The 27,364-nt window shown below is 40.1% G+C and overlaps 1 protein-coding gene across 23 annotated transcripts in view; it reads right to left on the bottom strand.

The window, feature by feature from the left end:
• NHSL1 (NHS like 1) overlaps positions 1 to 27,364 on the bottom strand; it is a 177,551-nt gene that overhangs the window by 15,496 nt on the left and 134,691 nt on the right. For 13 of the 23 annotated variants that reach the window (XM_086877458.1, XM_086877438.1, XM_086877439.1 and 10 more), the window contains exons 3-5: positions 17,695 to 17,822; positions 8,551 to 8,743; positions 3,558 to 3,689 (exon numbers count right to left, since the gene is read on the bottom strand). In XM_086877458.1, the coding sequence (XP_086733584.1) occupies positions 3,558 to 3,689; positions 8,551 to 8,743; positions 17,695 to 17,822 (453 nt within the window). The remainder of the gene's footprint in view (positions 1 to 3,557; positions 3,690 to 8,550; positions 8,744 to 17,694; positions 17,823 to 27,364) is intronic. The other 10 variants (XM_086877442.1, XM_086877441.1, XM_086877445.1 and 7 more) reach the window with 1 other exon arrangement.

Raw genomic sequence — 27,364 nt, 5'->3', positions numbered from 1 at the left:
AATAGAAGACAGAACCTCTTGACTTCTGTCAAAAGGACAGAAACATTCTGTTGGAATAAAAAAAACTATCAGAATGCTTGTCAGAAGAAGAAGGAATCAAAAGGTGGAAAAGCTGAAGCTGTTTTCCTCTCCCCAGTTTTGGCAGGGTATGTTTATAAGGATCTGGTGGAACTGATAGTCAGGTCTGAGACCTGCTCCTCCTGCAAGACAGGGAGGGACACCAGAAGCTGCCCACTGGTGTCTAGGACTGCACTGGTGCACAGCTCTGCAGAGCTCACAACCAGACAACTTGGAACCTCCACAAAGAGAAAGTTAGTCTGAGCCAGACCCTAGAGCACTGACACAAAGAAGGGACCACGGAAAGGTGGAAAGCATTTTGCTGCCCTTACTTCATCTGCAGAGTTGGAATGTGTGAAGGAAGCTGATAATAACCAAGAGCCAAGAAATGAGCAAGGCCAGTGACAGGTTCTTCCAGAGGTGCTTATCTCTACCAAACTTATTACCCTAATGATGATTTGGGAATCATCTTCTTGTCTGAGGGGGAAATACAGGTTTGCATACGATCTGAAGAAGACATCTAGAGACAGTGCATAATGGCAACACAGAGCAGAGAAACCAAGAGTACTTGATGAAAAACATTTCGAAGTTTCTTGCTCTTTCTGCAGTTTTGGCCCAACACTGACTCCCATTAAATATGTATGTAATATATATGCTCTGTAAGACAAGGAAGGTAATTCAGAAGTATGCAGAACTTATTTTTTTCATTGCTTTGTTTGGCAGAGAGAAGAATACTTTGCTTTCTCCTGTTTACTTTGGTGTCACTCCGCTAAATAGTACTGAGAGGGTGTTGCAGTTAAAGAACAACTTAAAAAAGTAACTGCATCTCTAAACTGGCAGACACCTCATATTCTTACTGTGTTTCAGAATACCATCTATCATGCTGCATTTTATTTATGCAGAATTTTTTATGCAGAATTTTCCAGTCTACACAGACAGACTGGTTCATTGCTGGAAGACACCTGTGAAAACACAACAGCATTTCCATGCTAAAAAGCAGGAATGTTTAAAGATACTTTGAGCACATGAGTGCAGTTAATGTTTCCTTTCAGTATGTCTGGCTAAGTTCTATGAGGGTACCACATCCGCTGAGCTCAGGCCAGCAGCCAGTGCAGGTTTTCTCTTCTGCTTGGTCTCTTCTGTTCCAAAGGATCCAAAGAAGCCAGGGGAGAACCCCAGCAGCTTGGCCTGACAAAAGTTCTTCCAGGCTCTCTCACAAGAAATGAAAATAGTCCAAGCCTGGTTGAAGCTTTGAGGTTCTCTCAAATTTCTGCTTCCTTCTGAAGGATAAACAAGAGGTTTCAAGAATCTGCTGTATATGTTGGTTATTTAGCCTGCACGCAGCAACTCTGGTGTACCAAGGGATTTTAATCTCTGTGTAAATATTATGGCCATTCACAGCAATGCTTTAGGGGAGAAACAAAGACATTTATTCAGCTGAAACCACAGGGAGAATGTCAATAGGCATAATGCAATTGCTTGATTTGGAGTTTAGTCCGGATACTTGTTCCGATCAAATGAACTGTGGAATGTTTTAAAACAACTCATTGCTTGTTTTGGGACAGTGTAAGAGAAATAGGGAATGGACTGCTACACAAATATTTGGGGAGTAACAGGGGAGAAAAGGCAGAAAGAGCACTGAACAGGGATGGGGAGACTTGCAGTTATTCCCAGCCTTGCCAGCAGCCTGGTGGCTGACTGGCTAAGTCACTTTGCTGCAGCATGTCTGGTTTCCCCAGGTATAAGTTGAAGACATTACCACCCTTTTCAAGTGCACCTTGTATCTTGTGGTGGAAACCAATATGCTAAGAGGATGGATACTGCTGTCACAGAGTTCTCCTGGCACACAATTTGCTCCCTGGAAGAGATACAACCACCATGGAAGCAACATGGAGCTCCTCAGACAACTTCTGCCATTGGGCAGATGGCTGAAGCCCTATGTGCCTACAGGTTGTGAGCCAGGGAACCATCCCAAGAGAGCTCCTGCAGTGGGATAATGCCAGTCCACAACTTAAAATAGAAGCCAAGGAAAACCTTCAAGCAGTGCAACATGAAACGTGCTCAGCTCAACAGAGATGAAAGATGAAACTCAAGGTAGAAACTTGTCAACCTTGGTGAACAGACTGGTTAAAGTCATAAACTTCTCTTAAGGTATTAACTGAAGAATTCTTTTCAGGATAGATGCCAACTGCACTCAGTTTACTCCACCAAATAAACTATAGTTGATGTTTTCAGGCATGAAACATCTTTTTGAAGTGGTCACAAATGTAACCTTTACATTTTGTAAATGCTTTGAGGCAGAGGATTCCCATGGCATGGTAGTGCTTCATTACAGATGCTGAAGGAGCACAGTTCTACTCACAAACTTCTCTGCACATAATTGTCTGTTTCTTGGCTTTCTCTAAGCCTGACCCTCTAGCTCATTTGAAACCCATCCTGACAAGCTACATATTTCTGCTTCTGTTTCTGAAAAATCCAGAAGAATAACCAAGAACTTAAAACATAATTAAAAAAGAAATAGATGCAACATGCAAGGTAGTAAAATGTACTGAAATCATCAATATATAAAATGATTTCACATGTAAAGCACCAAAATTAAGTTCTGCCAGACTATTTAAAAAAATATTTTTCCTCTACTGAGAAAAAAATTAGGGGGGGGTGGGGTGGGGCGGGCAGACTTTTATCTGTGAAGTTATAATCTGGGAAAAACTAATTTTTTTTAAAAAAAAACTAAAATAAGACAATTTGAATCAAAGAATTCTGCAAAAAGTGCCTGAAACATCTGTCAAAAATCAGATTGCTTCATCTGCTTTGAACTCACAGGTACTACAAAGTTTGAGGGAGGACTGCCTGAGGTAGTGTAAATGTGACTGAATAGGTCACATTTATACTACCTCAGACAGTCCTTCTTAATAAACCAAACTTACCTGGGTGTATTAGTTATTCTATATATTCTAAACGAAAGGTTAACACTCCTTTAGAATACATGGAATAGCTAATATACCCAGGTAAGTTACTACCAACCAAATAACACTGATGCTTAAGGGGTTGCCAAAACTGAACTGGAAAATAGGTTTTTCACTCATGATGCAATCCTCAGCAGATTCAGGAAGGCATCCATAAATTGATTTAGTCCACAAGTAATTTACTCACAAGCCAATAAATCTGCCCACTTCAGTTTTGCTTTGGTGAACATCCTGGAGAAGATGACCAAATCTGAAGGAAAGCATTGCAGTCCAGAAACCTTACATCCCTGCAGATTTGCATTGTACCAGTACACCATTTTCCAAACACCCTGTTCCCTCTAACAGATGGAAGTCAACAGATTAAAGGTCCCACTTTCCCAATGCAAGAGGTGGCAAGGAGGCACACATGTATTTGGAACTGAAATAGGCTATCAGACTGTATTTGGTTTCATGAGCACTGGTAATGTTATTAGTCCAGTAATGATAAGCAGTGACAATGAACAGTGGATGGAATACAGTTCTGATGAGCCATACCTAGCTCCTTTTGTATGTTGTCAGGGATTCCTGTAATAGTCTTTCTCCTTTTGACTTTCTTCGGCCGTCTTACCACCGTGTCTGTGTAAATTAGAGACCGCCGAATGCTGGCTTGGCGGTCGAAATTCTCCCCTAATACATGGTAGAACAAGCAAAGCAACATTACTTCCAAGCACACTGACATCATGCACTTTCTTCCACTAGTTTTGTTGTAGAAATGGAAAAAAAGACATTAATAAATGGTGTTAGCTTGGTCCTACAATGAAGGTTTACACTGAAGGAAGATACAACACACAGTCACAGTAAGGCTTTAGACACAAACATCCATTACACAGTACTGCATGTTTTAGAAGGAATTCTGACTTCCTGAGTCCAGTTCATATTTGGTGAGAGCAGCTCTATTTCCAAAAGCAAAGAGAATCCTTGCTTTAATTTGGCCCTTCATAGGTTTTTCTGTGGTTTTGTTAATTTATTTTTAAGTAATGAGCTGCAGAAAAAGCAAATCTGCTCATGAAAATGAAAGATCACAGTGGTTTATGCAGGAACAGACATTGCTATTGGCAACAGCTATTACGATGCCTTTGCACAGCTCCATCATTAACTCGCATGAGGCCGTTCTTTTTCATTCCAAGTTGCTCTGAACCTGTCAAGTGTACCACATTTCTGGTGTTGATCTTTTAACACGAATACAAATAAGAACTACGGAGCACGCAGAGATCAAACTGATCTCGTGGACTCATAAATATTTCAGAGTGAAAGCTGCTAAAAATTGAAACTTTACAGATGATTATAAAAATATACAATAGCAAGAGTTAAAAAAAAATGTGTAAGTGCACTTTGCCAGACAAAGCCTTATGATGACCATGTGCTGTATCACAATGGGACCCAGAAGCACCACTATCATAAAGCAGCTTTTCTTTAGGAATTCACTTCTGTTTAGAGGTTTATAATTTGGCCATTTCACTAGTAGTAGTAAGATAAAGACTGCTCTGTAGATCATGAGCTAATTCTCTGTCTCTTCTAAAAATATAACAGCTACCACCTGTAGCTCACATGTAAGTTACTTTTTTAGAAGTTTAAGCATTTTAAATCACTGCTCAATGTCCTGTAGATGACCCACTTAAAACTTAAAGGTAGAAAAACCTTGATATACATTGTACATGCTCTTTTCCATTGTACACTTCTTTTGAAAATTGACGACCAAATTATTTACCTCTAAAAAGTGATTAATGCATGGTAACTAATACATCATAAAAATTTCCCCTGGCTGACTGCACATCAGTACGATGCGCGTCGTGCGAGTAGCGTAGAACACCTCATTACCTCTGTAACAGTTAAAGACACAGTCATATATTAAAGTATAGCATGTGGACTTGTGAAAATGCAAGGAAAAAATATAGCATTTTCATTCACCATGTTGTAAATATAAAGACTCTGACTCTGTTTGACCGGAGCCTTGACCACGGGCCGCACTTCTGCTGAGTGGAATCCTTGCAGTTACAAAATGCCAGTTTCATCCAACTTTTGGATTGACTGAAGTCAGAGTAAGGGAGGAGGGGAAGCCCATAGGAACTATAAAATTAAGAGCTGTGGATCCCACTGGCTTCGTAGAAGTCCTGAAATATTGAGACAGACTATCCACTGTCTCAGGCAGCACCACTATTAGGATGTTAGGACCCACTTGGGGCAAAAGTCAGGACATTAGCTTATCCTGCCTTGCAGGATGATAAAAATAATTCTAGCCATATTATACACATCCAACGGATTTGAAGGAGAAAATTTTGCATCTCTGAATGTATCTTCATCCACTCAAAGGCCAACAATCATGCCTCAGACGGTGAGCTGCAAGAAAATTCCAATGAAGCTTTGAATAAAGCCCTGGAATAAAATATAAGTGGTAAGGAGAGGGTGCAAACAAGTAGAGAGTCTTTTACATGAAGCCTCAGACAGCACAAATGGGATAGCCATGGGGAAATATTACTGTGTCAGCTGATCTGCAGTCGCTCATTCCCAATGAGCTACCTAAAAGCTAACTCAACCAACCCATCTTTAATGGCTTTTGATGCACAAAGGCCACTATGAAAATTGGTAGAATTTCAAAATGGCAGCTTCAGTGAAATCCAACAAGCAAAATCACAATGTCTCAGTCTTTTTTTTTTTTTTTTTTTCTTTTTCACTGACATCTTTTTTGTTTTAGAAAGTAGCTAGGTCAATGGTAAGCCTATTTTACAGATTTAAGAATACTTTTCTCCTTCTCAGGAGTAATCTTCTTACAGGTTTGTAATAAATCATCTAGATATTCCTTATATACTTTACTCAGTTTCCTTGGATTCACGGAAAATCTGTAAGTATGTGCTTAAATCTCACTGAAGTCAGTCAAGCCGGACTCAAGCAAAAGCTTAAATATTTTGCAGGATCCAGCCTGGCACTGATCACCTCCACCATTACCAGACTCCTCCATCTGGAAAGAAAGTTAGTTCCAGAAAACCCATGAGGACAGACACCACGATATATATCTTTTAACCCATAGGATATGTAAATGCAAAGACTGGCCACCACTGAAAAATTCAGTCCAACCCCTTCTAGAATAAAGCTCAGCCCAGGCACTCTGCAACCCAAACTGCTTCCAAATCTGGATGTCTAGTCAGCAGCTTGTCAGCCTAATGCAATGCCCCTGCACCTTCAGGCTATCCAACAGATTTTTATGACTACTGTATTAGTTGCAATCTGTTCACCAAAGAGCCCTGAAAGCTGAACTCATGGAGCATTTATAGCATAGCCACAGCAGAGGCCTTTGTAGCAGAATCACCACTAATGCACTGCTGAAAACGTTATCAATTGCCAGCAGCCTCTTCAGAGGTTAACCTTTTATTTCATGCCAGGAGTAATAAAATGGAAGTTTTCTGACCTCTCCTCTGGGAGAGTAAGAAAAAGTGTGTGAAGGAAAAAGCCAAACCAAAACAAAAATCCTCAATGGTTTGTTCTGTGTTATGTTGAACAAACGGCACCGGATTTCTTGTCAGTTTTTTTTCTGCCTCGTGCAGCAGCATAAGGAACTTCACAAAATAAAATTACTCAGTGTGTGGGAGAGCAGAGGAGGGGAGCAGATTGTGACTTTTTTAAGAGGAACAAGGACAGAAGCTTTTTCTGTATGTTGTGTGTGGTTCACATGCTTGCCTGGTTTCACAGTAGCAATACAATCATTTTGGGGGAAAGGGAATGGTGGATCCTGGAGACTAGATCACATGGTGCAACAGCAGTCTTCCTTTAATGCCCTCCCTTTCTACCTCTTCCAATTACCATGTTTATAAGGGAGTAAATGCTCAACCACACACTCCAGAAAGTGAGATATAAAATGCATGTGCATCATTTCAATCACAAAAGTTGAGAATTGCTGAGTTTTCCAAGTCCTGACTGAAACTTTGCTACACCAATCAAATTAAGCAGGTTGAAATCACAAGCACAATTTATCCAAACAAGGTAACATTCCACATGATGCTGAATTAATTCTATGAGTTATTTGATCCCTTTACCTCATTTTTCTTTCCATCTATTTACTTCTCCCGTATCTTCTCCAGTACTCAGGGTCATTAAATTAAACAACAGATTTCTGTTTCTCTGAGTACACTGTGCTCCTGCTGTCACAGTATCTAAGCCCTACTCAAATTCATTGATTATGTCAGATTATCCGTTGTTTCCATAATTTGGCCTTCTGCATCTATACCCTAAATTCTGTACCTCGATAATGCCAAATGGCCTAGTAACATTTCAGCACTGCATGTGTTCTCCTTCTATTAGTTTTCCAGAGGTGGGGTGTTCATGATTTCATGTTGTCTTCATGTTTACTTCAAGTATTTTCTGCTGTTTAAGGAATAATTTCTTGATGATTTATCAGAGCTTGCTGATGTTTGTTACAGCTGTCCTGCTCCTATACTACTAGAACATTTAAACACAATTAAATAATACTAGTTAAAATACTAGTTTATGAAAATACAGGTGAAAAAAGCACTGGTAATCATGCAGGGAAATAGAACCTAATTTACTTTCAAAACAAAACCAAACATTGCAAGCTATTGATTGTCAGAGTAAGCATGGAGTCAGAGCACGCCATATGGCATTTGAAATAAATTGGATATTGAATATTATCCTGGCTTTGGCAGGCAAGCAGTCAATTACTTGAATTAACTAATAAGAGAAAATCTTGGTACTGTGCAAAAAAAAGGGGTTATTAAATTGATGTGGCAATTCCATCTTTGACAGAAATTCTATTTTATGCACAACAAAGTATCTATTCAGCATTAAGCTTTAATGTAATTTAACTTCCACAGAGTGAGAGTTCTGCAACTGTAAAATCAAAGAGCATTTTCAAAATGAAGAGTTAATACACAGATCATGACAAGAAGATGTGGACTGTGATTATGTAAGGGGAGAGTCTTACTTAGAGTATTGCTCAAAGGTGTAGCCTCATTAACTTTTGCTGTTCTAACCCTGCTCTCCTTGACACCTAAAGCTTTTGTTGCTAATAAAAATTATACCCTAGAGCTTTTTTTCTTTATTTTTGTAACAATTAGTCTTTGGAACACAGAAGTCCTGACAACCTTCCTTAAAAAAAGTTCCTAGAAGAAAATATTGAAACATCATGAACATTGGATAAAACATGATTTTCAATTACATATCCTCAGTGCAATCTGCAGCAAAACACTGCTATTTATCAGCCCCTCCTCTTGCACTTCTTGAGTATCTATAGCTGTTTCAAGCCCACATATTTTAAATATCTCCATTAATGATAATTTTAAGATATTTTTATATTTTCTAATTAAGTTCAGATTTAGACTACTAAATGCAAAACTATTTTCATAGAGAGGTGTGGTAAGTAATTAAAAATTCATGCATTGAATATGTGAGTGTCCAAATACTAGACAACTGTACAGATCCCCTTTCATCTCTGCCCTCCCTCATCAGTGTAATGCAATTACTGAAATTAAAAGCCTACCAGTCACATTAATAGGAACCACATCTGTTTGGACGGCTTGCGCTTGTTGTCGCATTTTCTCTTCTGGTGTTGGCAGTGGGAGAGACTTAGTCCAGTTGGTTTGGGTGTTGATATCTGATAAGTCACTTGTAGCTGGACTTTTAGGCCTTTTGATAGTAATAAGCTTTTCCTCTTCAGGGGGAGAGACAGGACACTACAAACAGGAATACAAACAACAATATGAGTTTATTATTTAAAAAAATAGGTATGACTATGTCATTACTAAGGTATTGCTGCCATAGTCAGCACTGATTGCTTGTGGAGCAAGACACACCTCATAAATATCACACTTTGACCTACATAAAGAGCAGTTTTAAAAATACACCAAAACACTCACAACAAAACATCTAGTTTGTATTTTTTCCAAGACATTTGATTAGTCTAAAAAATATATACCAATGAAGGAGAAAAGAGTGGTGTTGTGCATAGCAAAGCACAGTAACTAATTACACCTTCCACACTGACATAGTTCCTGCTGTGTTTAACCCTCTCTCTCCACACCAAGGTTTGCCTTCTCTTCTCACCTCCCCATGCCCTATTAGAGAAGATGAGATTTGAGCAATGCTTTGCTCCAGCTGCACTAGGCTGTACAAATGTGTAGGATCTCAACAAGAATCCTGCCACCAAAAGACAGATTTTAGTCGAGTTCAGTAAAAGAACCAATCAGCACACTCCACAGAATCATCAACCTTGGTCAGTGAGGAAACCAAGTAACTTTGCCTCGGTCTTGGAGAAACACATGCCACAGTCCAAGGGGTTACTCATTTTTCGGGGGTAAAGCACTTAATATTATTAGTAGCCACAGAGGGCCAATTTTAAAAGTCAGTTCTTCTCAAAGTGGCACTTTGAGTAGCACTCAATTCCATGAAGTGTTTTATTCAAAAAAACAAAACAAAACCAATAAAACAAAAATCTTTCTGCACGAGAAAAAAGAGGATGCAACAGCTTGTGCAAATCCCTCCACCAAAGTTATAAGCCAAAAAACCCATTTCCTTTTGGGGAGCAAATCTGTTTCCATTACAGATTTCACTGCATGCCAGTAATGGCAGAGAAAGCCACAGAGCAGCTTTTTACTGACAGGACAGTACTTGTCCAACACTGGGACTTCTAGCAGGTGGTCACAACCTCAAGTAAACCTGAGAGAAGCAGCCTTCCCTCCTCCCTACTCTTGCCAGCAAGGCACTCCAGGGAATCCCAGAAGCAGGAGAGGAAGGAAGACCTGGAGGAAAACCAACCACAGTCTGCTTCTGCCCTCAGACAAAAAGAGGAGGAAGACACGGAAGAGGAGTTGCATAGTATTTGCAGCAATAGCAGAGATTTCTCTGCAACCTGCTGACTCCTCTGCTTCTGAGGAGTTTGCTTTGGGACCTTCCACCCTACCACCAGACCAGAACTACGCCCCTCTTTTCTTTATTAGTCTCTTCCTTTGGAAAGTCCACTACTACTCAGAACAGGGCTGTCAGTACTGGACCACTGCCTCTTCCCCCCTCATTGCTGCACACAGGCATGGAAGGAAACAGCACAGCTATTTATAACAGATGGATTTTCTATTACTGTGGGTGTTCAGTCTTAAGTGATCTGTTTCCTCTTGAAGCTGAATGCCATACAAAAGACATGCCCAAACACTGTGCTGCAACCGCTGTTTATCATTTCTGATTTTAATTTTCTTCCTGCTACTATGAGGAGTTCCCACTGTTTGTAAATAAATAACCATTTATTTATTCTGTTATGCTTTGACTCTTGTCCTTTAGGAAAGAGTCCAACATTTCATTAAATAGAAAATAAAAATAAAAGCAACGTCCAGGCAAAAAGTAAAAGAAAAGTAAAACCGCTTCAAGCAATACTAAAAAAATATTTCAGGCAATGAAACTATTAGTAATATAATTCTGTGGTTTGGAACCACACTCCAAAACATGAGAGCTTTTCTTCAAGGAAATAACCAATTTCTGACAGCCTTGAATCTCTTTCCTAGAGAGGCTGTGGAAGGGATAGATGCTCCTATGTAAGTAAGGGCTCAACCCAATAAAAGCCCCAGCAGTTCTATCAATACAATCTTCTTGGAGGACACTAGTATTTTTTTAGGCCTCTGCTGTTTCTAAAAGGCTCTAAAACCAAGTAATAATATGGTGTGAGTGCTTATAGTTTTTTCAGAGTACATCCATACACTGTTTATATACATACACAATATGGGCACATATACATACACTTACAAACACAAGGACTTTCCCACCTCAAATTACCCAGATTCATAAACACCTTCATTAACTTAAGCAATCTGGGACAGGAATGCCACTGAAGAAGGGAAAGCTGCCTCCAAGTAATGCTTCCCTCCAGTTAGGTTTAAAAAGTGATTGAGAGAGAGAAAGGGTTTGTAAGGAATATGGCAAGGGGTGATATCCCACCTGTCACAGTTGGCATGTGTATTTTCACTTGAAGGAGTAAGCAGGGGTTGAGGCAAAGAAATATTGTTTTCCCTGCTCTACAATGACCCTTTCTCCACCTGAATCAGGGAGACCAAGGGAGACACCTCAAGCATAGTTTTGCAGTTTGTTTGGGGTGAGGATGAGTACCGGTGACCTTTAAATACACTGCTTGCTTGACACAGCATCAGTATGTGTCACCTTCAGACTGCACGGCAGTGCCAGACCTCAGCTGTCATACAGCAGTCTCTAAGGGCTACTCCAGTAAGTCAGGTGGCAGAGATACTGGTTACAAAACCATCCTTCCTTTTGAAAGAAATTACCCAAGCCAAGAAGAACTTTTTTTTATAGTATACGAACAGAAAAACTGAAGAAGTGAAGCATCTGCTACAAGGGAATCCTAATTATTCAAAGAATGTGGAACAGCAATCAGAAATTTTGTAGAATTAGAAGCTGAGAAAACTGGGGACAGATGGAGTTAGACAGAAATGAGTCAGGTTATATGAGCATATAACCAATGAGAAGCAACTGAAAACCCAATGGTGCAGTTGAGTTCAAAGCAGTGTCAGTGAGAACAACCTCCTGGTACAGGACATATACATAATTCTATAAAATAATTCAGTGGAACAGCTAGAGGTGGTTTTGGGCACAGCAGTAAGTGTTTGCATTTCAACTGTAGGTACATTTTCCACTGATCCTGCAGAAACATGACTTATGTGTCTACTTGTATCCTTTCTTCCCAGGTAGTCTCAGTGATAATGGTACAGGCATGGCAAAGCTGTACACAGCTGTATCATGCATAGAGGAATGCAGCAACTCATCTTTCAGCCTTCTTCAGACAGAAATTATTCACCTATATAATTAGGATGAAAATGAGATTTACATATTTTTAGGAAACATTTCCAGATTTAAGCACAGAAGCTGGCTGGAAGAAGCAGTGAATTGCTGCTGTGTGACAGGAATGTCTCCTCCAGTCGGGTCTGTTACTCCAGAAGTAGAATGAGGCACAGCTGATCATAAACTCTATGTTCATAACAGAAGTACTTGTCGAAGTACCTGTCCCCTTTTTAAAGCATCTCTGAGTCATAATAATTTTACTGCTGATCTTAAATGCCCAAATCTCTGGAATGGGTTGTTGCACTCATTTCCACAAGAAATTTTGTTGGAATTTGTTCTTTTTCATGGGCATGGTAAGGGATAAAGGTGGGATGTGAAAGCAGCAGCCTTGGACCTTGCAGTGTTTCCACAAACATGCACTGGGGGGAAAAAGCATGAACCTTCAAATGGGAGTTCAAATATGAATGCAGGAGAAAAATGGCCTATAAATATCCTATAGGCAAGCTCAGTAAGCTGGAGCCTCTCTGACGCCTTGTTGACATATTGTCCCCCAGCCAATTCAGCTGCTGAGATACAACAAAACAGTTTCACTATCTCAGCACTTTCATGCTATTTGAGAGGTCCCAGATGACAAATGAGTATATGTTATGTATCTTGCAGCACTCTCTGCCTAAATAATCTGTTTATTCTAAATCCTTTTTATATAACCAGGGTTTATACTACAGTATTTAAAAAAAGATGGAACCTCCAAGAGGAAAACTTAATCCATACAAATTGTACAGTCACGTCATTTACCCTGCTGTCTACTAAAATCACTTTTAAAATCATAATTTATCAGAAAAACAAAATAAGAGGAAAAAAAAAAATCTGTGTTGCAAACAGCAACCATACAAGTACAGCTGTCTATTATATTTGCCAACATCCTCTTTCTACCTCCAGTGTTTTACTAAGTCTGATGGCTTCAAGAGCCATTTTCCTAACACCAAGGGATCAAGACAATCAATAACAGAGAAAAGAAACCCAAGACCCAAACCTAGCCAACTGAGAATGGCACTTCAATGCCTAATTCAATCCATGGGGTTTCACACTGTCTCATGAAATGCTGCCAGATTATAAATTTACATTAATTTACACTTTAGATGAATTAGTCATTAGACTCCATTTGGTGTCCTCTAGACCAAGGTCACCAGTCTAGTTTCCACAGTGTTCACAGAATATTCCATCCTATTACTTCTACACACAGATCTCCAGTTGCACTAGCCAGCACTGCTATCCTACTAAATTCTTCACTTCATAACCTTCATTGTGTCTCAGTAAGGACAGAACATTTTGTACTGAAATTACTATCAAGCAAATTATCACCTTAACAAGCCCCACAGAAATATTCTTTTCTTCTTCCTCTACTCTGTTGTAACAAAAACCACAGGAAGATGTGTACTGTTCGGAACTTTAAAAGCCTATCTAGTATCTGCCTTAAGATAAAGGCCAATGAATTTTATCAAGGTAAAATTTAAATCTGAGGATGCATAGAGGAGATACTTTTTCCTGAATATTCTCTCAGCCTTAGATGGAGTCCTCGCCCTTCGAGAATGTACCCAGTTGCTTTCTAAACCCGTGTAAGCTTTCAGCATCCACAGTTCCCACAGCAGCTGCACAATCTGAGTATGCGATGAGCGAAGAACTACCATTTTTCTTTGTTCAAAGATTTTCTGTATTCGCTTCCTTATGCTTTGGCATTTCATATATTACGAGCTGCTGTTTCAACTCAGTAAATGGCACAGTATTCAAAAAACCCAAACCCCTATAAATGGTATAAAATACATGTGCTGCTTACAAAAGCAGTGCCATGCAACTGCAGCAGAGGGGCACGGAGGCCACCTGAGGACACCACCACACAGAGGTATCTTCAGCTCTGGCAGACCTCACGCCTCAGGGCTTTTTAGGCATTCCCACCTCCAAAACTGAAGTGCCCGACTTTATCTCCTCTTAACACCACGTGAAGTTTTGCATTTGACCTCCTCAAATCAATACTTAGTGCACTTGTTTTCACTTAAGATACTAAACAATTGCATGAAGGTATTGGAGAGATAACTAACAGTTCAGATGACCACTAGCAAAAATATACTCTCCTACCATCCCAACCCCTCCAAATAAGGGAAGTGTTTTTTTCACCCAATGCATAACTATCAAAGTAAAGTACATAAGCCAAATGACATGACTTAGGTAAAAAAACATGAGTTTTGCATACACAAACATTTTCATAAATAGAATAAAGAAATAATATATGCAATACTGCATGCTTGTAAGCAGGTATTCTCTGTAGTTCACATTTATCATTCAAGAAAGACCCATTCCTCCAAAGTAGTAGAGTTTTTCCTTGGTTAATTAAAAAACAATAAAGCAACCAATTAAATAAAACACAGTGTCCATTAGGGGAGTGGTTTCAAAGGACGCAAATGTTTATAGGCAAAAAAAGGAATAAAAAATTTTGTGAACACATAAATACAGGATAATGCACTGCAGACAAAAAGGAGTAAGGAGGAACATAAAAGAAACAAACCTGGCATGGGACTCTGCTTATTCTAATTGTTTTTTTTTTTCCTAAGCAGTAAAAAAGCAGCAGGTAACAACTGAAGGCAAAGATCAGAGTAAGATTACATATATGCTAAATGCTACTGGTAACATCAAGCTGCAGATACGGCAGCTGGATGGTCCCACTTGTGGGCAAAGTACCTTGTTGCTCCAGGGAACCAAGTTACAGCAGGCGCTAATGCAAGACTGAGAGATGCAGTCTAACAGACTAGACTGTTGAGTGAGACAAAAAGAAAGAGAATGAGTGGTAAAAAGGGAAAGAAAAAAGAATAAGAAAAAAACCACACAAAAGACAAGTACAGTTAATATACACATGCATACATTTCAGAACATAAGGAGAACTGGAGTTTGAACGTGACATTTCAAAACATCTTTTACACTGGTAAAACAGGTAAAAAACAGGTAAAAGAGGTAAAACTCCTACAAGAAAGGAGAAGACTGGTCACAGTACTGAGATGTAAAATCCAGGTAAACCAATTTCATCACCAACAAACTCAATTAGGATCAGTATTACACTGGAGCTTGGCCAGTGCTCCATTAATCTAACTTGTAAGAATCAACATTAAAAGATAAGGGCAGATCCAAACATTTAATTTTATATCAACTTCCACTCAGAGACTCCAGCTTTCTATGGTTTTTGATTTTGTTTATTCATTTTTGAGCTGGGCCTGTTTCTCCTTAGTGGTTTTCCTTTGGAACAGCCTATGTTCTCCTTATCTTAGATATCTCCTAAGACGCTGAACCAAGATGCTTGGTAGTGTGACTATTACCCTCTGCTGACAGACACCCACCTCCACAAAACCTGAAATTGCTTGTGGATCGACACCTAGCCATGGTTTCATATTGTCTCCACTGTAGCCAGACAAGCAAAATATCTGGCTATGGTTTTCATTTTTAGAAGCAGATTAAAAATAACAGGGAAAGCTGGTTTTCTTTGTGATATCACCCACTCTTTTTTGCTGCAAGTTGGCAATTATATCAACTAAGTAGTTTATGAACGGTAAGTAGGTATTCGTCTGCCCATCATTATTTTGCTGTTCTCAAATTTCAATTATTAAATAAATACTGCATGTACAGAATTTAAATGTTGGCTTTTTTCTTTTGAATAGACAACAAAGCTATAAGGCTTTCATCTAGTGGTTAGGAGTTCACATTTTGAATCACAGAATTTTTGACCCCAGTTCCATGCTGTTACCGAAGAACTCTCCTGACAGCTGAAATATGACTCCCTCAAGGCATAAGACTTACTAGAATTACTTGGCTCTTTACCAGTAGGACAATAACTCAAGATCAGAAATGTGTTGTGGTAAACATTCATTTAAAGAAAGATTAAACATTTACAACATTAAATAAAAAAAAGAAATAAAAAAAGAAGGTGCAAATTAAACAGAGATTCTGATCAAAAAATTCTACAAAAGAATGCAAGATGAATGGAGACTCCTGCTACAGTTTACAAGAAATGTATGTCTTTGTGAGCTGGAAGTAAGAGTGGCAGGGTTAAAGCTAAGGTTCTGAGATAATCAGTAACAGCCAAGACTGTGAGTTTGGCAGCTATCTTTCTCCACGGCTCTGAATCTTCTTTTCAGCTATAATATTTAAAGGAATCGATTCAAATTTAAAATGGAAGTGATATCCTATATTTAAAGCATACTTAGTTGCATTAATTTTCTCCAGAATGCACAGAAATTGTTAGTAACACATTATGTTAACACTCAAAAAACCCTTAACCAAGAAAGGATGACAGCTCTTAGTCTCCAAGAATCCTCACCCACGCTTATATACTTTCATGCAAATTGTTTAAAGAAAAGTGTATTTATACTTTTTTAATGTTACATTAGTTTTACATGTGCAGATGGTTATATGCTGCACAGCACTGGCCAGGACAAGTTGATGACATACATGTATGCATTTATGTGCAGTACATTAAGAACAACTAACAAGGGGTTAATACTTTCCCCAACGGAAATCATAATTCCATTGATTTCAGCAAGGTTTTGCAAATTACCATTATAATGCATTCCACAGTATGAATGTGCTTTACATTCTCGGCTCACTGCCAGTACATACCACACACAGCTAAACAAGATGCTCTGACATTCCCTGCCAATATACAGATAAAATGCAATCACCACCTGGAGGAGAGACTCTACATATTCCACAACACCTTTTATTATGTGACTAAAACCCATGGAGGATAAAACTGAAAACACTGTACCCTTTAAAGTGAGTTCTCAGGTTCTGCACATTTTGCTGGTAAGAGTTATTTGGTCCATACTACAGAAGGACATATGGTTTACTAACAACGCAAATAAATTAAATTGTATTACAATCAAGGACACACTCCCACTTTTGAAGCAAGAGCTGGTTTGGCAAAGTATTCTAGAATATCTATCTTGAAAATGCCAGGAGCTCTGGCATTTCAGCTTTAGACAGGCACACTCCAGTGGATCTTGCCATCCACCCCCGCAGAAACATCCCAGACCACTACAACAGTCAGCTTTTCCTCAGAGCCCACAGACCCAACAGGATAAAGAGAGGAGAACAGACTTTTTCTTCTTCAGAACAGTAACACAGCTTGCTAGTTCTGTAACTGAAATCTATATAAATTGATGTATAAAGCAATGTGACTTCATACCTTCCTTAAAACTTGCAGCTGTTCATTCTCTTTATTTATTTCTAGATTCTAAGGTAAGCACACTGTGAGTTGAGATGTGGGGATATAAGCACAGAAATCATGAAGTAAACTAAAAGAAAGGCAATAAACCAAACTTAGTGGATAATCTTCATTTTCTGGATGCCTTTACAAAAAGGCTGTGATGCATTAGGACAAAGCCCCTACCTGAGTAACTGCCTGTATTAGCAATTCAAAGTGTGCACCTATCTAAGTTACAATTCAAGTATGCTGATGGCTGCCTGAATACCTTTCTGCTACTTAAATGTAAACACTTAGCAGCTACCCTTGGCTGGGGTCTTCCCCCCAGACCATTTCCAAACCCCTTCCTGCTTTCACACTCTGAGCATGCCAGTGGGAATTTTATATCATTGCATGGATAAAATTTAGAGTTTTAAGAGACCATGAAAGTCAGATGAACTACTGTCACTGCAATTCAAAGAAATAAACATCTTTGTGATCCTCTAAAAATACTACCTTATGTGAACACTATATTTAACTTAAAATTTAAAAGTGTACTTATTTGCAGGCAATTAAACTGCACTAGGCAAGTATTTTTTCTGATGCTTTGTCCCCCACCATTACCTTTTGTTCAATTTCTTCATAATCATCCTGGTAACTTCCACAGATTGCACTGGAGGATGAGGAGAAGGTGGGGCCCTGAGAGTAATACTGTGAGCTCCGGTAGCCATCCCGCCGCAGCTTGTCACACTCTGCCGAAAGAAAGAGAAACAGGAGGTTAAATCATGGCAAGAGCCATTACTGTTTATGTTTGGTGTTCAATGGCATTTAAATACTGAATGTTTTCCTGAAAATGTTTTACCGTGCATTAACATTGTCTGTCCCAAGTGACAGAACCCACGGGAGCGTTCCTCATATTTGTATCTATATTTCCTCCTCCCTCACATGTGTGACATACGTAAGCCCACACATAGCGTATTAACCCAGGCGATGGCAAGTGCTTTGGAAAGAAGAGGGAAATCGATTTCTTTATTTATTTAAGTGAGGCCTGGCTCGGTGTCTTGACAGATGGCAGCATCTTGCAGGATGGGAGACGGATGCATGCAAGTAACTCCAGGGGTCTCATTTGCCAGGCCGGTAGACATCTATTATATGCCTTACACTTGAAATGATGATGTTGCTCACTACTCAAGCACCATCTGCTAAATAACTTTGGCACTGACCACTTGTCTTGTCTTCCTGTCCGTGGAAGAGACCATTTACTATGATTTTGGAGAGAGGAATGCAAATCACAGGGATCTATCTCAAAGTCCTGTGTTGCTGCACAACACAATGTAGTTTAATACTACAGAGTTTCTGAAGTTCACAAAGAACTCAGAGCAGATATGTATCCCCACTCACAATAGCCAAAATTCCAGTCAGCATGGCAATCCCCCTCACCAAGTTTTCCACAATCATCTTCCTGCCTCCTAATTGATATTCAGTGTGATTGTGCTAAAGAATAACAGACGCCAGAGCATAAGGATAAATTAAATGTTCAAGATGCGGCAACCAAACTCATCAGACCAGTTAGCTTTATATTTCCAAAGACAGATATCTGAATCTGTTGAAAGATGATAAAAGCAAGAAGAAAATTAAGTATCTGGTGTATTTCCATTTAAGGAACCGAAATTCCTGCACAATACACAGACATTATCACAACACAAAGCGCTTTTATTATCACTTGCTAAAGAAGGCCTTTCTGCAATTATATCATGTCTGCCTATCTTGATCTTCTGAATACTCCTTAAAAAAGAAAAGATGCAATACCAAGAACAAGGTTTCAGAGAGGCTTTCGCCTGGCAAACGATTAGGTGGTGTTACAATGCTCATCTCCAGCATACATGTCCTCTGTTATGCTCAGATGCTTCTGACACTGAGATCTAGAGGACTCGTGCTGACAGGTTAACTGACCTACAGCAACCACAGATCCATGAGGATTTAATCAGTAAGGACTCCCTTGTATCTGCACACAAACACTGAGGAGGCAAGCCTACACTCTGACAACCGGGCATTTCCATCAGCACCAGACATAGGTCCTTGCCTATGTATCCCTATGGCATCAAAAGGGCAGTATGGTAGGAACCTTTCCTTCTCTCTCAATTCAAGGACCAACGGTGGCAGTCTGGGTTTTGAGATCCAAGTCAATGGCTGTATCTCAGGAACAGAGGGGCTGGTAACTGTGTTTACCCATTCCACATGTGTGAGCATGCTGACATTGTGCACATCTGGCAAACTGTTGCCCTACTTCAGGAGGGGGGTAAAAAATGACTGTCAGCAACCACAGCAAAGCAAATTCCTCCACCACGGTTCCAAATTTGGTACTGGATCCAGACAGATCCAGCACATAACACTCGCAGATGTGAGCACCCTGATGGGTTATTTGTTGGTTTGAGCTACAAATGAATGGGGAAAGACAGCCCAAAGACTTGCATCAACTTGCAGCACCAGCTAACATGCTAAGCTGTCAGCTTAGACACTGCAACTTTTACCTTCAGAGGAATCATTAATCACTGCAAACAAACATGAGTACAACCTAAGGGGTGCATAAGAATGCAGTTATTTTTCCTCCCATTTTTGGACTAAGTCTTAGGGTTTTTGCTGGCCACTTCTGCGTCTCTTCGACATCAGACATCGTTGCACATCCCAAAAAAAAACTGTGTGGTGGTTTGACCTGGGCTAAATGCCAGATGCCCACCAAAGCTTCTCTATCACTCTCTTCCTCTGAAAAGAACTGTGCAGGAGAGAGAAAATATAACAAAGGGCTCACGAACTGAGAAAAGGACAGGGAAAGATCACACATCAGTTAAAACCACAGGCAAAACAGTGATTTAGGGGAATTTAGTTGAATTTATTACCAATCAAAATAAGAGCATGATAATGAGAAATAAAGCAAATTCTAAAAAAAACACTCCACCCACTCCTCCCCTCATTCCCAGGCTTAACTTTATTCCCAATTCTCTACCTCCTCCCCACTCAGCAGTGCAGGGAGACGGGGAATGGGGGTTATGGTCAGTTCATCATGTTGTTCCTGTTGCTACTTCCTCCTCAGGGAGGTCATTCCCCTGCTTCAGTGTGGAGTTCCTTCTACGGGAGACAGTCCTCTAAAAACTCTCCAATGTGAGCCCTTCCCATGGGCTACAATTCTTCACAAACTGCTCCAGCGGTGGTTCTCCCATGGGTGCAATCCTTCAGGAACAGTCTGCTTCAGCGTGCATTCCCCACAGGGTCTGAAGTCCTGCCTGCAATTCTGTTCTAGCTTGGGTTTCTTTACCCATGGATTCCCAGGGCCTGCCAGAAGCCTGCTCCAGTGTGGGCCTCCTATGGAGTCACAGTTGTCACAGGACTCTTCCAGAGGTGACAGGCTCTTCTGGAGCATGATAGATGAAGGCTCTGATATTGTTTGACCTTATTTATTTTCCTAACCAAGAAAGTGAAGATGATGAATAGTGCACCTCATGAAGCCCAGAAAAGCTCCAAAAACTTATAGAAAGCTGAAGGTCTCAAGTCCATCACAAGTTCAAGTGGACTGTCAGTAACAACCTGTCAGCTTATCAAGCTCACAACCTCCCACTGTCCAAAACACAAAATCCATGTAACTTCAGAATTCTGGTTACTGCAGCAATGCTGCTGCTGAAGCCAAAATTGCAAAAAACTGCTAGGTGAAACCAAGAAAAAGGTGGTTTTATCCCCAAGAACAGCTTTTCTATGTATGTACTGTATCCGTACATATTGCAGCACAGCAGGAAACACACTGTGAATGGCACCCAAGGCCAACAAACCTCAGCAGAGGCTTTAGGCATGTATCTTTTACTTCATGTTGCAACAGCCTACAAGCACAAGGTCACTCACTGCACCTGACTGAAGGTACTGTCACTGCCAAACCAAGGGTGGCAACTGCTGTTTAAAAACTGTTCTAATAGAAGGCTCCTTCCCTCCGTCTCCTTACCCTTACTAGAGGTGCACATGGCCTTCTGTAAGCAATCAGGTTCATATTTTTCAGATATAGGGGTTTTATTTTTGTAAAAAAATAACGGATGAATAAACTAGAGATACTTACTCTAGGAAATACTCCAGATACTTACTCTTGGAAAGACTCCCTTCTTCCCAGAGGAACATTATGTTGTCCTAGTCAGACAACTGTCACCCCAAGACACAACCCCAAACAGAGAAGAGCACTATACACTAAGTGAAAAAGTTCATATGAATATTATGTATGTTATTTCAGAGATGTCTGTAGTGAAGCTGACAAAGAAACAGAAGGATCCATCCAGTTCCAGTTATTAAAAATCTTCATTTTAAAGAATGACATGACATTAGAGCCAGCTGAATCAGGGACACTCTTGGCTGCCACTGCCCACATTATACAACATACAGAACTGTGCATGGTGTTTCTGCATTTCTGCCAAAGAACCTCCAGGTTGAACCCCAGGACACTGCATCAGGCAGGACACAAACACCCGCTCCTGAGGATACACTTGCCAGTCCAAATCTGCAGCACATGTCATAATTTTCACATGAAGCCAATCTGAAATGTGCAACAACATGATTATGCCCCTGATGAACCAATTTTGCTCACACAAACATTAATTCCAGGAAAACCAGGCAAGTGTTACTGCCTTGGCAATAGCAATTGGCGGCTGCACTGGGTAGTGCCACAACTCAAAAGTCTGAAGCTACCTCCTCTTCATCTCCTGATTGCTTCTGGGGCTCAGTGCACAGGGACATTGCCTGTCACCTTCTGCTGCCCTCCAAGTGCTTTTCTGGCTAGGTGAAACCACAGATCAGTTCTTGTTTTCCTTCTATATTAGTGATACATTCAATTTCAGAACTTCCTCTGTATTAGAAGCACTGTTTAAAAATGACTGTCGTTAGAATCTATTATAATTGATTTTCCACTTATGTTGTACAAGTGAAACCTTTCCTAAAGAATTTTTCCTGAAATTTTTCCTTGTGTTTTGCTGTTCACAGGGTGGTTTTAGTTAAGCGTGAAGGAAGTGCGTGGGAAATGCAGTCAAAGCCCTTTTAAGGGCCCCCTCATCATTTCCACAGTTATTAGAACAGGCTTTGGGAGACACGACCAAACCAAATGTGTTAAAGCTGTCAGTGTCCAACACAATAGTGCCCAAGTCTCTGCTGTACACCCAGACACTTGTATATTCACTCAGGATTGCAGTATTACAGCCTTTGCTTAATCTTGGCATCAGACAGAAGTGTGCTGGGGACACATCCTGTGCATCATCCATCTCTGCTCCCTTCCCTCCTGCTAAATAAGCTGAGGAACGGGCAGGTACCTGCAGCAGCAAACTGAGAGCAAAGGCTCAACCAGCCATATGCAATTCTGCACCAGTTTTGAGCCACAGGCACCGAATTCAGCACTGTTGTGAATAACTCAGCCTCTCCATATAAAGGCTTACAGCCTTTGTGACAGATTCTCAGGGCAAATATATGAAAATACCTCTGAGGCCTCTCAGTGCAGATCTCTCTATTTCATACAAGGAACTTGTATGTGCCTGAGTCAGTAACACACAGTAACAAGTCTCAAACCCAGAGACAATTTACTGATTTTCCAGCAACTGAAACCATATTCTCACGTGATAATTTGTGCCACAAATCACAGGAGTGAACAGAAGGCACAGCACTGATACCTCAGTAATTCGTCTGACATGGTATTACCATGGTAAAGCAGGATTAACATTTACCTTGTCAGACCTACACGCTGCACCGTGCCACGACAGATGGAAGGCTGGGTTTTCTGGGAGGGGTCCAGAGACACTGGCTCTTTTCCTCTCCTGTAACCAACTTTGGTAATGTTTTGTACCTGCTGAGCTTCCTACCGTAAAACTTGTTGCAGTATCTTGAAGCTTTTATGAAGTAAAATGCATTACTCCATCAGAATCAGAACTGGTCAGAGGGACATGGATTCAGTTATATTTCAGAAGTTGTCCTTTGGTTTTTTTCTTATTGTAAATTAACTGTGAGAGAGTGTTATTTTTAACAAGCTTCTTCTTCTCTGCAAAGAGAAAGCCTCCTGGTGCTGGTTTCCAGGGCTAGAGCCCATCTAAGCCTCAGGCAAAGCACCAGCAAGAACACAGAGCCACCACAGCTTTATGCTGCCACCCTGGACCAGTCCTCCACATCTCAGGCCTGAAAGTGCACCCATCACTCACTAAATTAGCCCTAATGAGATTACTGAGATTACTCCTGTAAGCAAACACTGCTCACATGACTGTAGCAGGATCAGGCTTTAAACTCTGTAGCTGTCTACATCCACATGTACACACACACAAGCACACTCTCACAATCATATACTGAAGAGCCTAACATTAAAAAATTAAAATCCACATTTACAAATATTTATTAGTAGCAAGCAAAGACACTGGTTAAAGAATTAAACTACCAGAATACTGACTAGTATAAGCTTAGAAACTTGGCATCAAAGTTATTCAGACATCAAAATAGCTCCAATTAGCTTGGGATAACTACCTATCCCATTGCATGGGTCAAGCAATGAAAAGACAGGAAAATCTTATCCTGGAAACATCTGAATTTGCCCTGTATGCAAGAACAGGACCTGGAACTCAAGACTAATTGCTAAAATCCAAAGAGAAAACATAAGTCGGACCAGAAGCAGATCGCTGCCTGCCTGGCAGAGCTGCCCAGAGCTGCTGAAACAAATATTCCCAAGTACAGAGGTAGAAAGGGGAAAGACCAACACATACAACACTTTTATACCACCTCTTGCTGTCTCCTTGTTAGCAAGAAGGGACATGTGACAAGCTGACAGCTTCATCTGCATACTTGAAAACCTATCTCAGCTGAAGTCTGGGAGACTTCTTGGCAGAGCCTTTCATGCTGTAACTTGCATTTTTCTATTTTTCTTATTTTTTTATTTTTTTCCACTACTGAGAGGCTATTAACTGCTCAAGTCAGCTAAACTGTCAACCACAGAAATAAATCTGCTGACTAGTATATTAAAACACATTTATCCATTCACTGCACATATCACTGGCAAACCACTCTACTCCCCAGGGTCAGAAATCTTTTTTTTTTCCAGTCTTCAAACACTGTAGTTAACTTCTGTAAATATCCCCAAACCATGTTCCTCCCTAAGTCACAACTACAAACACTGTCTTACAAGTAGCTTTTCAAAATTCCACCTAAAACTAGACAGACTATAGCACAGTATACCTTTGTCTTATAAATACAAAACATTTATATCATCTTACTTTATAGGTGACACTGCACTTTCATAATCAAAGTATCACTGCTTTTGGTTTTAAAAGAAATTACTTTCACCACTGGTATGTAATAATAGATAATTTTAATTTACTTGATAAGAGACTTTGAATTTGTTATTCCAGTTGAGTTGAGACAACTAAGATCTTGTGGGCAAGTGACAGACAGGCGTGGGTGTCGAAGACCTGGATTTCTGAGCCTGCATTGCCGCATCCAAGCAAATCACTATAGGTTAGATCCAGTCAAGGATTTGTATCCTGCAGACAGATAGGACATCATCTAAATTTCACATATGTGCCTCCTAAATTCAGAGTCCAAGCAGATATGTACACACTGCTTGCAGCATATGAACACACAGAAAGGTGTCACAGGATAAATCCAAGTAAGAAGAACTTGAGATGCCTTAACTCTCATCATCATCACACCAGTAATGGCTAGTGCTGGGTCCAATGCTGCAGGCCATTCTCACAAGGGGCAAGAGAACCTAACAGGGATATCAGTATCTTTGCTTCTACAGACGACATGCTTTTGCAAGTTAAAATATTTTTCATTTAGATACAAATGTAAGTTCTTTTCATCGTTTAAGATGAGGTGAGCACAGGCTAAATCTCCAGCTTCCTAATGGTGTACTTGGAACGCTAGGCAAAGGGCTGTCACCTGTAACAACCAGAGCTGTGCTTTGTTTGGGACTGTCATATGGTCTGGTACTAAATACCAAAACACACCCTGAGCACCGAACCAGGACCTCTTCAAAGGGCATGGCTGCCTCTCTGCTTGCTCACAGCACTGTGGTAAGATGTGGACAAAACCAATGTAACACTTGACTATGCAGTTAACTGGGGAATTTCAGGGAGGTAACTTTTCAAGATAAAGAGCTTGTTGAGAATGATTATGCGCCTGGGACCATAATTAAAACAGACACCCTAGTTCAAAGGTTTCTTTGCTAAGTAAGTCTAACTGAAACTACTACCTTTCACTCTGTGCCCTTTTATGGTTCCCTCATTTGTAAACTGGGGTTAAGAATGCACAGCTCTCTGTGTGTAGATGAGACAGACTATATAAAAGATCAGCTGTACAAAGGCAATCTTGTTTCTCACAAATATCTCAAGTTAAACATGACTTCAAAAAAAGCAGCTCAATTTAACTCCAACACAGCACCTATTTTTGTCCCTGGATCTAAATACGCAGCAGACAGCTTGCCTCTACCACTTTACATTCCTCCCAAAAATTCACTCAGCTTGGATCATGTCCCATTTTCTTTAAATGTATAAATCCCCATATCATCTGCAGAACTTGACTATCACAGAGACTGCTTCTATATCAAAGCTTTAAAATATGTTGTAAAGCCACAGCAATGATGCACTTGTGTAACAACTGAACTGTAACCAATGCTGACTGCAAAGCAAGTTCATGAACTTCAGCTGTGATATACTCAGTGCACCATTTTGTTCAGACTCCCAGTTAAACGGGTCAGGGATTTCAACAGATGGAGTACTGTTGCCACCCAGCTGAAAAAACTTCTGCTCAACTGCTCAATCTTGCTTGATAAAGCTGGTGCTTTGGCTAGTACCAGCCTCTGTCAATCCAGCCAACTTCCTTATTATTCCCATCCCTTGCCCCAAAATGCAGTTTTATACTGATATTTCTGTATCTTTCATCAGTACATGCAGAAAAGCCCAAGACAAGCCTAGAGACAGTGAACACAGGCACCAATGTATTTCTTCCACAGGCACCACTTAAAGTGGCAAGTGGCAGAACAAACAAACAAAAAAAACCACCAGCAAAATTTAGTTGTTTGCTTGGAAGTTGTCTTACTTGATGAGTAAGTACTTGAAAGGTCCGTTAGACTTTTTTAAAGACTATTTTGCATATTCTCTCTCATGGATAAGTAGACATGCCCAGCCGCACGAGTAGCTTTTAAGGACAGAAGCTGTCCAGAGTTCCCCAGAAACAAAGATGTCTTGGTCTCCCCAAGGGGATGAAGGTAATCCTAACACAGGGCTGCTGGCCTGTGTCAAAGAAGTATGTTGCATGGGTACTTCAAAGAAGTCTTACTGAAAGTGAACAAATGTATTTATGTGAGGTCTATTTTCCCCCACATATAAATGTTGGGAATCATGTCCTGCCATGGTAACTGGAGGCCTAGTCAGGCTGGGAAGCCCACCCTTCCAAGCAGCTTCAGGGCTCAGCTGCGCACACACTTACAGAAGCACAAGGATTGGGCAGAGAAGTGCAACATTAAAGGAAAGCAATTGCACAGATTTATTTTCAAGGGTCTAAATCAGATGCAAGTGTTTAAGAAGGATCCAAATTAAAAGGAACTCTTAAATGTCAAAATACCATTAAGAGGGTCAAGTAAATGCAAACACATTGATCATTCCCTTCTTTTCTTGGAGCTTTTAAAACACAAATACATTTAATAACAACCTTTAATTCCCCAGGTGACCTGCACGATTTAGGTTACAGAAAACCTTTCTAATGGCACCAAAATGCAACAGCCATGACAAATTATATTTGTTAACAAGCTGTCACTAGGGAGTGCTCAAAATAATTATCACCGTTTGTCTCAAGTTAATTTAAATTTCTGCAAGTGCCTTATACGACTGCATTTAGTGGTGACAAGATGTCTTAAGTATAACAGTGTATTTGCTTCCTTTTCTATCTTTGATGCCTGCATTAAAATAACACTCCATGCTTTTTCTTTAGCATTTTTATGGGTATTCAATGTTTCTTAGACAACTGAAAACAGTTAATGTAAAACCAGGAAGGGATTTTTCATTGTTTTTTCTCCTAGGACATTTTAAATGTACAGCTATCTCAAAGGTTACCAACAAGCACATAACATCCTAAATCTAAGAGAGGAAAGAGGAGGAAAAGCAGAAAGGAAATCAAATGAAAGTCCAATATTCCTTGCAATAGAAGTTGCTTTACCTAGCACTAACAACGCTACAGTTAGTTAACAGTTTCAATTTATTCTTTCTACTAAAGGCATGGATCTGAAATGGGTTCAATAATC

Source organism: Cyanistes caeruleus, chromosome 2, assembly GCF_971803275.1.
Source record: "Cyanistes caeruleus chromosome 2, bCyaCae1.hap1.1, whole genome shotgun sequence".
In the NCBI taxonomy this organism is placed as follows: domain Eukaryota; kingdom Metazoa; phylum Chordata; class Aves; order Passeriformes; family Paridae; genus Cyanistes; species Cyanistes caeruleus.
The sequence above is the reverse complement of the archived record's forward strand: the minus strand, read 5'-3'. Positions and strand labels throughout refer to the sequence as shown.